A 14,332-nucleotide genomic window follows, 5' to 3' on the forward strand; every position below is an offset into this window, starting at 1 on the left:
TTCCCAGAATTAATATTTCAACGAACTCATCTTCCTCTGAATCTGAGAAAGTCTACCAGCTTCTAAATGCAGTCTCAACAGTGGGACCTACAATTAAAATGTGGTTTTTAAAATGCACATTCTCCAAACAAAGCCTTGGTCATGTTCGTACCTAAATTAAAACATAGCGCCAGCTTAGGTTAAAAACTCTGGCTTGTACAGTTTCACTTTCTGTGAGGTTATGAATCCCTTGTTTAATGTATTAAATAAAAAAGCATAGGTAGCATCTCTGATTGAAGCAAGAGAAACGGGCTGAAATTTTAAAATCCTCGTATTGGTGAGCCTGATTTCAAAGTTCCTAGTGTGATTCTGATAGAGATCTAGCATCCCAAATCTGAACATCAGAAATTCAGGATGCTCTAAAATCCAAAGTGCTCATTGATTGGAACATTCCAGATTTCAGATTTTCACATTAGGAATGCACAACCAGCAAGTATAATGCAAATATTTCAAATGCCAAAGAAATCTGAAATCCAAAACATTTCTGGTTCCGAGTATTTCAGATAAAGGATACTCAGTCCGTACCTGTTCCTGACCTTACACTTAGCAGATTTTTCACAGTAGGCTTACTATCAATGATTTCTATAAACAGATCCCCAAACAGTGTAATTATGCAGACTGGTAACTTCTGCCCATGCCCCAGACATCTCCAAAGTCCATTTCAGAACGTATATGGATTAGAACCATTTAATTAGTATCTTTTTTTTCACATACCAGACTGCATCAAAATGTTGTCTTTCCTACCATTTTAAAAATTGAAATTCATATACCATAGAATTCACCCTTTTGAAGTATACATTTCAGTGGATTTTAGCGTGTTCACCAAGCTGTACAACCATTACCGCTATAAACTTGAATATTTTTATCATCCCAGAAGAAACGGTGTACCCATTAGTGTCACTCCCTTTTCCCCCTCTCCCAGCCCCTAGCAACCACTGACCTACTTTCTGTCCCCTGGACATTTCATATAAACAGTGTCACCCACTGGGTGGTCTTTTGTGTCTGGCTTCTTTCACTTGGTGTGATGTTTTCAAGGTCCATCCTGTTGTGGCATGGATCAGGACTTTGTTTCTTTATATCGTTGAGTATTCTGCCGTGTGGATATATCACATTTATCCATTCATCCGTTTATGGGCATTGTTTCTACTCTGTAGCTCTTATGAGTTTTCAGTTCTTTGGGGTATACACTGGAAAGCTGATGTTTTGAAAGATAAAGGCGCGAGATATCTTCATTATTCTCCCTCTGATTGTTTCTAGTTCCCACTGGTGGCTGACTTGTTTCATGATGACAAGGACCCCGTTCCTGCCGCCACCACACCTGGGAAGGGATCCTCTTCAAAGATCAACATTCGCTCGGCCAGACCCCCCATGAAAGCCTCCAACAAGGAGCACAAGAAAACCGTAGGCCACCAGGTCAGCCCCAGGCCCAAAGCTCTGAGCTTTGGCACATGTGCAGGCTGCCCTCCATGTAGGTGAAAGATGGCCACAAGGTCAGAGGGAGGCCACGGTGGCCTCGGCATCAGCAGCCCCAGCCACGCAGCTCAGTCTCTGTGTCCTTTGAAGAAGGAAACTCCAAAACATTGGTTCACTATAGGGAACCAAAGGAGCAAAGAGGAGCCCAGTCAGTGCGTTAGGCCCTGTGGTAGGGCCTGCTGCAGGGGCCCAGACACCTGTGGGGGAGGCTAGAGGTTCGAGTCTACAGGTAGGAAAGGAGACTTAAATAAGCCCCAGGGATCAGGAGACTAAGAACTCCTGCGGGGTCTCTGTGGGCGGTATGTCCAGTGCGTCTCTGAAAAGCGTGCCTGCCAGGCCCCTGGCAACCACCACCTGCTTTTACTCCTGTGGATTCTGGCCATTTTACATCAGCACTACTCCCAGGATGCCCAGCCCCCAGATGTCAAGGCTCCAGGGCCTCAGGCCTGGGAGTAACAGCCGTCCAGTGCACAGGGACCGAATCTCATGCAGTGTTTGTCCACCCGTCAGCTCATTCGATCCGCAACAACTGGGCGTCGGGCGTGTTAGAGGACAGTCTCTCCCCATTTAGTATGAGGAGCCCTACTATGGGACGGACTCGATTTTTGGTTACAGCGAGGTGGGAGTGTCGGAGCTGGAATCTGACGCTAGGGCTCTTCCCCCTGTCCTTCTGGATCGACAGTGATAATAACAGTTATGGTAATAACTACCACCGCCACCAGCATGTGAGTCTTTCTTTGTTTATTGCACATCCACACGATGTTAAAAATAAGTAACCAAGTGCTGGATTTCACCTCCCCAGTTCCGCACCTCCCTGCATCTGCTCATGGAGACGCTGAACGCCACGACGCCGCACTATGTCCGCTGCATCAAGCCCAATGACGAGAAGCTCCCCTTCCAGTAAGTGCCAGTGGGGCATTAGCCCATCCAGCCCAGCCTCTTCTTGCCGCCCTAGAGCTTCGGGTGGAACAGGGCTGGGCCCAGCCTTCCAGAGTCTGTGGCCTTCTGCATGCTGACTGGTCAGACCTACATTCCCAGATGGCTCATATGCTAAAGACAGGCCAGTAAATGTTCACAGGGTTCCACTCATCTACTGTCCAGGGGGATTCAGGAGGGTGAGAAGATGTGGTTCTCCATTCCTGTGAAGCCTACAGAGGTAGTTAGGAATGTGCACACTTAATCAAATAGAGAACCATTAAATGCAGATGTGAGTGCCTCTCACAGCACATGCTAAGTTCAGACATGGGAAGATCGCTGGAGTGGTCAGGAAAGGGTTTTCTTGTATTAAGAGAACTAGACCTCAGACGACATATGTTGAGTGATAGACATCCCCTCCACCACTGAGCTTCCAGAGTTATCTACACGTGCTCACCTTGCCCTCCTCAGCCTACTCTGATCCAACTTCTACCTCTATCCCAACATTGAAACTGCTGCTTCCAATTCTTTCCATGCTGACATGGCTGAGCACCCTCAAATCCATGTAACAGTGACTCTTAGTGGTCTCTGTCCACCTTTGGTTTCTGTCGGATCCTAGACAAGTATTTCTGCATGCCTACGGCAAGGTCATTGCATCCTACCTCGCATTCAATGTGTCTGAGACCATGCTCTTCGTCTCCTCCCCCCAGATGCTTCCTCTCTGTTGGTCTCTGTTGTAGTAAAAGGCATAACCATTTCCTGGTATTTCATGCACTCACCAGACCTGATCTCCCAGACTAGAAGACCATTGCTGTCCAGTAGAACTTTCTGTGATGATGGAAATCCTCTATAATCCACATTGTTCAGCACAGTAGCCACTAGTAACACACGCTAGCGAGTGCTGAATGTGGCTAGTGTGATTGAGGAGCTGAACTCTTCATTTTATCTCATTTTAATTCATTTCAAATACCCACAGGTGGCAGTGGCCACTTAATGGACGACATCACCCTTGATCCATCCTCCCTCCTTACTCTCTGTAGTGTCTGATCATTGTCCAAGTCCTGTGGAGTCCACATGAAAATTTCTTACATTGGTCTACCTTTTGTCTTCCTCCTCCTGCCACCTGTTCCAGATCTTCATTTCTTGCCTGAAAATACTGCCCCAAGCCTGTGAAACTGCCCCTCACTTAGCTCTGCAGCTGCCTCTTCTGATCCTCTGGGCCTTCCCACATGCTATTCCCTCTGGCCAGAGGAGGTGTTTTTAAATTTATAAGCACCTTCTTTCCTTCCCATGATTTCCTTTTTGGTTTTTGTATAATTTCTTTCTGTGAAATAATTTAGTTTGGTAATTCTGACTCTCTGATTAAATATTTGAACTTCCTTCTGCAGTTTCTATCATTTAATAAAGCTAGACTTTGCTCAGATGGGGCTCATGGTAGAAAAGGCCCGGGGAGACGGTATGGAATGGGGCTTCCATGCAGAATGCTGACTGTTTCCCCAAATTTTTGAGACATGCTTAAGGATTTCCCCCTGTGGCCTCTGTCTGCAGGCTGACTCCAGAAGAAAAGAGGCTGTTAGAAGTGCAGTGTGTGTGAAAGATTATGTATGAAGAGCAGAGCAGTGTGCAGGGCCCAGGAGAAAGGAGAAGAGGGCTCCCTACCAGCTCTGCCCACCAGCCGTGACCTTGGGCTATGCCCTCATCAGAGCCTGGCACCTGCTGTGTGCCAGATACCCTGCTGGGCCCCCCTCCCCAGTGAGAGGAGAAGCTGGCGGCTTTCAAAGGGACTTTCTAGTCCATTAAATGTTCCATTTTCCTAAGACCCTCCTTTGTTTTCCAGACCAAAATCTTCCTCCCAATAAAGAGGAAAAGTAGGAAGAATACTGAAACAAGTCACAGAACCTGGCTTCTAGTCCGGGCTCACTGCTGACTGCCTAGTTACAAGCTCGTCTTCTCTCTGTCTCATTTCCTCATCTGTTCATTGTGATTAGAAAGAATCTAAGAAGATAATGGAATTGTTTGTGAGAAGTATAAAAATTTATATGATTAGAATTATTACTGACATGATTTTAGAAGAACATTGCTGTATCCCCCCCCTTTTCTGCAATCGAAGTTTCTCAACCTAAACACTATTGACATTTTGGGTCAAACAATTCTTTGTCGTGGGGGGCTGTCCTGTGTATCATAGGATATTCAGAGGCATTGCTGGCCTCTACCCACTGGATGCTAGTAGCATCCTCACCACTGTGACAACTAAAGATGTTTTTAGGTATTGCCAAATGTTCCCCCGGAAGCAGAATTGCCTCTAGTTGAGAACCACTGTCATGAGCTGAATGCTTTGATAGCATCTCTTGTATAAGTCCTTTACCTCTGCTTCCTTTGTTTAAGAAATATCTATAGGCATGGGGCCAAGACAGGTGGAATGACAATAAGACACATCGTCTACTCTTAAGGAGTTGTCTGTCACATAACTGGCAGGGCCCCAGAAGTGGCAGTCATTGGCTTTACTGGGCACAGAGGCAAGAGAACATGAAGTGTCCAGGGAGGACATAGCAAGTGTCGTAATCTGGGATCGCTTGGGAGACAGCTGAGGTTTTCTGAAGGCCAGCCCGCTGGTCTTGGGGTTTCGGGGTCCTGAGGTATGACTGCAGGGTGCTGGTTGAGCCTGGGGAAAGAGGGCAGGGAGCTTGTTTGTAGCCTGTGCAGACATCACTCACCTGGTGTGTGACCGCGGAGGGGGAGCCCGGTTCTGATGCCGTGGATTTTTCGGTCTGCATCCAGCAAGCTCCAGGTGCTGCTCTCCCTGCACGTTGTGCCGGGAGGGGACAGTATGAACCTGGATGTCAGTATTTGACCCTGTGTATCTTTGGTGATTTTTCAAACCAGAGTAAGTGTTAATTACCCTCATCATGGTCCTCCAAGACTTAACGGCAGAAGGGCTGCTTTTCCATTCCTAATCACCATACAGTGAAGGCCGGGAAGCAGATCGAGAGATGCATTTGACAGTGAGCTTTCTTTACTATTTGGAAAATAAGATTAAGATACAGAAGGACAGCTGACTTCACACTTCCCCTTGGGGTGTGTGAACAGGGAAAGATGATAATGTCTTTGTGTAGTGTCTGTTAGCTTTATTCTGAAAGCGTTCCTCTTTATGTCACTTGTTTGTTATAGCAAACCAGTGGTTTATATATAGTTGGGCAAACATGCTTAGCTCACATTGAGTAAATGAGGAAAACGAGGTGCAGCGAGATCGTCTTACCTAGAGTGACAGTGACACTAGCTGTGTTAGTGGCAGAGCTGAGGCTGGACCCTGTTCTCTCTCTCCAGCCTTGCTCTTGGCTCCAGACCAAGGGGAGGGCAGTGCTGCCATCTCAGGAGGACAGAGCCAGGCATGAGGAAGAAAGTGGATTTGCTGAGCTCATCATGAAGCAGGGAGAATGTCAGGGCTGAGTTTAGAAAGTATTTGCCAGATTCCTTCTGGGGGACCAGCTCTAGGCCTGGTGTGTGGGGACTCTGGGAGAAGACTGCACCCCAACTCTGTGCTCAGAGGACCTGCACTCAGGAAGCCATTGCCCAGCCCTTAGACCAGTGCTGGGATGCCCAGTGGTCACAAAGCATGATATTGGGGTACCAGGATGGGGCCGGGGGAGAGGCTGGGAAAGAGCAACAGTGCTTCTAAGAAAGGGAGGGGCTCTCAGGGATCACTGGCTCACTTTCCCATGAGCGAGCAGTGGGAGGTCGTGGAGGAAGCAGGGTCCTCAGCTGGACCTGAAGCCCGCCTGTGACCTCAGCATCACAGGGGCTCCCAAGCATGCTGCTGGCTCAGTGGATTACACTTGGCCCTGTGGTTGTGCTGGGCGGAGGGAAGAAGCCTGGAGAATGTGGCTGTGTGGTCAGGTGCAGAGTCCCTCGGCAGGAGACCTGCAGTCCCCGGGACCCCTTTTTCAAAGCACAGGCACGTACACTTGGCGTTCATGGCTCAGGGCCCACTGGTGTCTTCCAGTCTGTGCTTACCCCGTGACCTTGAGCCCGAGTGTACATGACAGTCTCACTCGATGGCAGCAGAAGATTCAGGTGCTGCAGATTTTCTCCTGCTCCGTGTATGCTTTGCAAGCATGGCCACTCATCACTTGTCTTATTGTTTGGCAGCTTTGACCCGAAGAGAGCGGTGCAGCAGCTGAGAGCCTGCGGGGTGCTGGAGACCATCCGCATCAGCGCAGCCGGCTACCCGTCCAGGTAACGCGCCCACCCGCCGTGCCACCCTGGGTAGAGCAGCCTGCAGCAAGGTTCCCCAGGGAGCCGGAACAGGGCCTCCAAATAAGTTCCTAAATGCTGAGGCCCCCAAGAAGGATGCTGATGGAAATAAGGATTTTACTTTGTCCTAAAAAGTACAGGAATCAACAGTAACTGCCTTATCCCCTTTACCTCCCCTCCCTATTTTTTTATTGTGGTAAAATATCCATAATACCATCATAACCATTTTCAAGTGCACGTTTTAGGCGTGTTAAGTACATTTGTGTTACATCACGCCCGTCCATCTCCAGATCTCTCCTCATCTTGCAATCCGGACGCTGTCCCGGTTGACAGCAACTCCCTAATCCCCCTTCCCCAGCCCCTGGCAGCCGCTGCTCTACTTTCTCTGTGAAGTTAACAACTCTAGGACATATGTAAATGGGATCATACAGTGTCTGTCCTTTTGTGCCTGGCTTGTTTCGGTTAGCATAACACCCTCGGGGTTTATCCACGTTGTAGCAGGCATCAGGGTTTCCCTCCTTGTTAAGGCTGAGTAACACTCCATTGTGTGTACGGATCACATTTGGCCTATCCATCCAGTCATCCGTGGACCCCGTTAACTTTTAATATAGAATTCAGTCTCTCGTGGAAAATCTGATTTCTTTGAATTAAAGGACTACTGTGCTCTGATCTGCATTGTGAGTAGCCACGGAGCCACTCTGGAGCTTGCTGCAGCCGTGCCAAGGCTGTGGGTCCCCTCTGGACACTTGCCTGAAGTAGGGGTGGAGGGGGGGGTGGCAACCCCCCCCCCCCCCCGCTCTTGTGACATCGCGCTGGGTACTAGCGTCACGTAGGCCAAGCATCTTCCACCATTAATTGGAGTTGAGCTGATCAGCGTAGCAGCCCAGAGCCTGTGGCGTGTTCCACGGGGACCTTCTGTTCTGAGAAGTCCCTGGCATGCCAGGAGGTAGAAGGATCCAGAAAGTGGGGAGGAGGGCCTGGTGGTGGTACAGGCCTCCCCTCCTGTCTTCTTTCCACCTGGCACTTTCCCACTGCGGTGGGAAACCATTTCATACGCAGTGGTTAATTACCCATAAACAACTTCACCGTAAACAATTCCCAAATGCTAAGCCTGGGAAGGAAGTTGCTGACGGAATTAGGAATTTGCATTTGACCCGGAAAGAACTGTCAGTGAACGGCAACATCCAGGCAGCTTTTCAAAACCCAGCAGGTTCCGGCGTTGTTCCAGATGATCCACTTTATTCATTTCTTTTCAACCGTCTCTCTCCCTGCTTAGGAGAAAGGACAGAGAGTATCCTGGGGCCCCCTCTCATTTTTTCACCTTAGGCTCTGAACTCAGATAGCGAACAACTCCGCAGTTAATGAGATGGGCCGAGCTTGCGCTTGGCGGCGGGCTCGGCATTCTTTGCCCATTCTGCCCTGCAGTGTCTGGCGTCAGACTTTGGATTGTGGGGCTCGGCGCAGGCCACAGGCGTGGTAGCTCAGTTTTGAGTTCAAACCGCAGGTGTCTCACCAACTGAACTGTGTTTCAGCACCTGCCACGAGCCCAGGCTTCAGATCAGACAGCCCTTCATTCAGTTAAGAACTAGGAAGAGGACCTTAGGGACCCACTGAGCTACTCGGCTTCAAACTTTATTCCACAGGCAGCCGGCTCCGCTCCTGCTCCTGGCTCTTGTATCTGCTGGGCTCCCAGGAGAGGGCTCACCAACGTGTTAGTGTTAGTCCACTGCTTCTCACAACTCCGTACTGCAGGAAATAAGTTCAGTGGGTTGTGGCCAACATACTATTTTTTGTTTGTTTTTTTTATTATTATTTTAGCGTATTATGGGGGTACAAGTGTTAAGGTTACATATATTGCCCATGTCTCCCTCACGTATGAGCTTCAAGCGTGTCCATCCCCCAAATGTTGCACATCTTGCTCATTGTGGTTGTATATACCCATCCCCTCCTCCCCCCTCCTACCCTCCCGACACCCGATAAATGTTAGTTACTCTTATATGTCCACTTAGGTGTTGATCCGTTAATACCAATTTGCTGGTGAGTACATGTGGTCAACATACTGGTTTTTAATAAAATAACTTGGGTTAGAAAACAAAACCGGGCAATTTGTTAGGGGAGAGGATGTCATGACATGACCAGATTTCAGTGCTGTCTACAGGGAGAGCAGTGCGTCCGGATGTCAAATGTGCTTTCACAAGGACGAGGAGGAGAACAGCTCAAGGCCACCAGCTGTGGGTGCCTGAGCTAGGCCTAGACCCACCCTTCCTCCCCTTGTGCTGTGCTGCTGACTGCTCGTGTCCTTGTGTTACCACTGCCAGGTTTATCAGAGGAGGCTTATCTGATAAAGGTTAATCAGAGGAGGGAACGGGTAGGGTGGGATCCTGAGAGACTGTCCTCCAGGGCTGGCCCAGCCCTGAGACTTGGTGCAGAACTCTTCCCCGCTCTTCCCTCCTCCCCGCAGAACTGTGGCCTAGGCTAGAGCCAAAAGATCCCGGTGGTTGAACGTCAGGCGTGAATTATAGGTGTTGGGTCCCACACTTCTTGGCTGGGTGACCTTGGGCAAGTAAAGTAATCTGTGAGCCTGGGTTTCCTGATCTTTAAGTAGAATACTTGTACTTGCTAGGTGGTTGTGAGGAATGAGGTCATGTGTCCAAAGTCCTCAGCACAGTGCCTGGCATTTCAGCATTTAATAAAATACTGGTTACTCATCCAAATATGAGCAAGAAGCTGTCTCCTATGGGTGTAATTATCTCAGTAGAACATGTCTATACCAGAAATTTCTAGCTTTGTTTCTGTGAAACCCCAACAGGTGTGGCCCCCTCAAAAGAACATTCTGAAATTCCCAGAATTCTCCAAGCAATTGAAAAGTTCAGTTTAAAAGTTATGTAAAGAAATCTATCAATTCTGGCCAGGTGCAGTGTCTCACACCTGTAATCCTAGCACTCTGGGAGGCCGAAGCGGGAGGATTGCTCAAGGTCAGGAGTTCAAACCTGAGCAAGAACGAGACCTTGTCTCTACTATAAATAGAAATTAATTGGCCAACTAAAAATAAATAGAAAAAATTAGCCGGGCATGGTGGTGCATGCCTGTAGTCCCAGCTCCTCGGGAGGCTGAGGCAGTAGGATTGCTTGAGCCCAGGAGTGTGAGGTTGCTGTGAGCTAGGCTGATGCCATGGCACTCTAGCCTGGGCAACAGAGTGAGACTCTGTCTCAAAAAACAAACAAACAAAGGGAAAAAAAAGAAATCTGTCAAAACTGGAGCTAAATGTCCCATGTTAAACTGTTAGGATCTCTATGCAAGACACGGTGCTAACGGTGAGCTGGTCAAGTGGGAGGCATGAACATCGGGACCATGGCAAGTGGGGGGAGAAGAAACAAAGGAAGCAGGTGACACTGAAGTATTCTAAGGCAGGTGGAACCTTGGGGGCCATATCAGTAGGTTCGGAGCCACCTAGTTCGCCAATAGCTAATAGAATGAATGGTTTAATAGTAGGACAAGTGACTTGAAGTGTGTCACTTCAATGACATCCCCTTGGAGGATGTCAGGGAAGGGCTAGAAGTCCGTGGGTCTGACGTGGTTAACTGTGGACCAGGCTCAGGTGGAGGGAGGTCTGTACACATCTCTGCCACCTCTGATTCCCTGGCCGAGCTTGCTTGCAGCCTCACTGTGTGACATCAGAGTGACAGCATGTGCCACCTGCATTCCTGCTGATCTCGCTGAGTGCAAAACGATCTGTTTCGGGGGGAAGAGTAGAGAAGAGGGTTTTACTTCCGGGGGTTCACAGGAGCTCCATGCAGAGCGAGGACAGTTTCCTGCCTTCATGGTGCCGTCCTCTCCCGTAAGTCCTCTCGTCCTGCACTGGGCGTCCAGCCCTGTGCTGGTTGCAGGGAGAGAATTAAAGACCCAAGTCCAGCCATGCCCAGCAGGAGCCCACAGCCTAGGGAAAGGGGTACGAGCTTGAGATGGAACAGCACGCAACCAGAGGCCAGGCCATAGTGCCAGCATGAGAGGAGCCATGCTTCACGGAGGAAGTGAGACGTGAGTGGGGCCATGAAGGGTGAGGAGGACCCGGATCAGTGGGAAGCCCACTGGGGGTTGCTGCCAGCCAGGGAGCAGCACGATGTCCAGGAATGGAAGCCACGAGGGACCTAGAGAGGGTTTCTCTGCCAGCTCAGAGCCGGCTCAGTGCCTGCTCGTAGCATGCTGGGAGACCAGGTAGGCGTTTTGCCTCTGCTGGGCAGCCTCTGTTTCAGCAGCTGAGAGAACGAGTTCCCTCCAAGTCTTTAGACCCACGTGGAGAGTGAGTTCTCCTGCTGTTCATCCCACCTGGCTGCAGTTCAGAGTTGCCAGCGGAGTCGAGATGCCCACAGCTCACTGGCCTCTTATGATGGCTCTTTTCCTGCTGTCCTAATTGAGTCAGACTTCTTCCTAGCAGGTAATTACAAGTGCATCTGCACCTTTCGTTTTTGTAATTACAGGTATTGTGCAAAGTGTAGGGAAGGGAGGAAAGACGATATTTCTGGAATCACAGGCGATATTTCCTAATGCCATGATTTACACGTGTGGGCATAGGTCCAGAAGGCTGCCTTCCGTGTCCTTGCATTGCTGCCTTAGCAGATTTCACTGAAGGGTCTGAGAGAGGATTCCCCTCCCAAAGCTGCCATTCGGATTGTTAGCTTTTGGAAAGAGGCACCGTGGTTTTGTGGCATTTCTGTTGGTACTGTATTGAGGTGGAGTTGAATCATCCACACTACCTCGTTGAGATCCCAACCCCCTTTCAGCCTCTCGCCGCCGCCAGTAACCACCCAGGGTGGTGGTTATTTGGAGGATGAGTGGTGGGGGACAGGGCTGTAGGATGAAGCCACCACACCTGTCATCTTTTGACCCCGCACAATTGCTCCATCTCCTGCACCTGCCAACCACGGCAATCATTTGGAGAGACCTCACTGATGAAAATAATCCACCTAACTGCTTCATCTGGGAGATGGGTGTGTGTCTGCTGTATCTGGGGTTAAAGCAGGTGAGGTTTTACATGTTGTGTGCCCAGCAAGGTGTCAGCTATTGAAGGGAACACACAAGTGTCAGATGTGCTAGCCTCAGAGCGTAGAGTTGAGCCGTCGTTTTGTTGACCTGACTTTGGGAGAACTTTATGGGACCAATGGGACCCGGGCAGCTTGGGGGTTGTCCACAAAAATTCATGTCCGTGGCTGATGAGAACTCTCAACACAGCAGTGATTCCAGTTGTATTGGCTTGTCGAGTAACTACACAACCTTGCTCAGCTGTTTCCAAAGGAAACTTCAGTGGGCTTCCTTGAGTAATGGAATTACAATTTATGCTATCTTTCTACGTTTCACACGTGTAAGCGGCCAAAGGGAAAGAGAATTCGTACTCCAGGATCACCAAGCCCTGTGATGAATAGTCCAGGGCAGTTCCCCAAGTGCCCACGCAAAGGACTTCCCAGGCAGAGTTCCTGCATCTAGCCTACCGACGCCCTGGAAGGAGCATGCTTACCCTCGTTGCAAATCTCTGCATGCCCAATGCACTGAAGTCCACCCAGGTGACGGGAGGAATGCAAAATCGCAGGCCAGCTGTCTGGCTCCCCCTGCCCAGCCCTCAGGCTTCAGGAGACCTATTTTTATCCTCCCTAAGAATTATGGCTCTCGGTGAGTCTGATTTAAAATGAAAATGTATCATTCAATTTGAAATGCTGTGCAGCGGCTGAGAAATGTGTTCATTGTAACGTACATAAAGCACCGTGATGAATGCGCTGTCCAGGGAGAGAAGCTTGTCCACCCGGCTCCTGGGACTTGTGCGTGTGCAGTCATCTGTCTCCCTCTCTGGGAGTTCAGAGTAGCTTTGTGTCCTGGAGGAATTGTGAAGCAAATGCTGCTTCCCCAGAAAGTGGGGTTGGGGGGACTACTCGAATGTGCAGCGTTTGTATAAACAAAACAAAACTCTGCATAAAGTGAAGTTCACCTTCATGCCATTTCACCTTCACTTCACAGAAGCTGGTGCTTTCTGGAAAGATTTCCACTCCTCCTTCAACTTCCATCCCCGCAACCCCATGTGGAATAAATAGCACAATTTTGAAGAATGATGGAAGCCTTAGGAATTGCCTGCTTTACCTACCTATTTAACCATGATTGAACCTAAAATGGACACACAGTGATCTCCCTTGCTGTTAAATATCCCACAGAGAAAGAATAATGCAGAACTTATTTTGGGGTGATACCATTCTTATCTCGGGATCTTAAGCCCTTTGGTTCCAGCTGTTTTGCTGGAGATCTGTCCTCTCTCTGCACTGGAGTCTGACCTGGTGGCTCTCACACAGGGCTGCACGTCTTGGTCTTGAGTTCATGTCCAGCAGTCTCAGAAGCCAGGACCTCACCTTCACACCTATTAAGTCAGAAACTGAGACTGAGCCCTGAACATCTGTATTTTGGAAGGATTACCCAGGTGATTTTTTAAACTCAAATCCTGCCTTAAAACTATCACCCTGGAGGCACGTACTGGCCGCTGGGTAAATCCACAAGCTGCTTGATGACACCCAGGCAGAGTTAGGGTAAGACTGGGTTTTCCTCTGTCCTCACTCTGCCTCTCAGCTCCAGCCCAGAGCCAATAGGGAGGAATTATGTTTCCCTTCCTTCGCAGCAAAGCATATTAGCAAGCTTCAGACCTGGGGCCATTACTGGGGCCGAGCCCACGTTCCCCTCGGAGACCCAGGACACTGGTGGAGGCTGAAGAGGAAGCAAATACGGAGCATCTCTGAGGGTGTGGGTGGCAGAGTGAGCGTCCTGCAAGCCTTGCGTGAGGAGCCCTCCGTGAGCGTCGGTGCTGAAATGACAACACATCCTATGTTTATATATTACTTTATGAAAGCCACCCACAAACCTTATTTTTTTCATCATATTTTTAAAATTTGAGAGATGATTCATCTATAAAACTCACCCTTTTACAGTATGCCATTCAGCGATTTCACAGTATTCCAAGTCATACAGCCACCACCACTGTCTAATTTCAGAATGTTTTTATCACTCCATAAGGAAACTCTGTGCCCATTAATAGTCGCTTCTCCTTTCCCCCTCCTCCCAGCCCTTGGCAAGCGCTAACCTACTTTCTATTTCTATAGGTCTGCCTATTCGGGATTTTTCGCATAAATGGAATCGTGTAATATGTGATCTTTTGTGTCTGGCTCTTCTTACTTGATACTGTCTTCAAGGTTTACCCACATGCAGCACGCATCAGTATTTTATTCCATTATATTGCCAAGTAATGCTTTATTTATTGTATGGATAAACCATATTCGATCCATTCATCAGTTGATGGACATATGGGTTGTTCTTTTTGGCAAGTAAGACTGATGCTACTATGAATGTTTGTGTAGATGTCTTTGTGTGGATGTACATTTGCAATTGCTGGCTCCTCTGGTAACTCTTCCCCTTTTGAGGAACTTCTATGCAGTTTCCACAGTGGCTACGTCACTGTACATTCTCCCAACAGTGTGTTCCTTTTTCTACACATTCTCACCACTGCTTGTTATTGTCCATTCTTTAGATTATAGCCAGTCTCGTAGGTGTGACGAGGTATCTCATTGTGGTTTTTGACTTGCATTTTCCTGATGATTGATGATGTTGAGCATCTTATGTGGTTGGC

The 14,332-nt window shown here is 48.8% G+C and overlaps 1 protein-coding gene across 2 annotated transcripts in view; it reads left to right on the top strand.

Moving 5' to 3' along the window:
- MYO5B (myosin VB) overlaps positions 1-14,332 on the top strand; it is a 283,722-nt gene that overhangs the window by 202,660 nt on the left and 66,730 nt on the right. For both annotated transcript variants that reach the window (XM_020282335.2, XM_075993885.1), the window contains exons 15-17: positions 1,297-1,452; positions 2,315-2,412; positions 6,574-6,660. In XM_020282335.2, coding sequence (XP_020137924.2) covers positions 1,297-1,452; positions 2,315-2,412; positions 6,574-6,660 — 341 coding nt within the window. The remainder of the gene's footprint in view (positions 1-1,296; positions 1,453-2,314; positions 2,413-6,573; positions 6,661-14,332) is intronic.

Source organism: Microcebus murinus, chromosome 17, assembly GCF_040939455.1.
Source record: "Microcebus murinus isolate Inina chromosome 17, M.murinus_Inina_mat1.0, whole genome shotgun sequence".
Classification (NCBI taxonomy): domain Eukaryota; kingdom Metazoa; phylum Chordata; class Mammalia; order Primates; family Cheirogaleidae; genus Microcebus; species Microcebus murinus.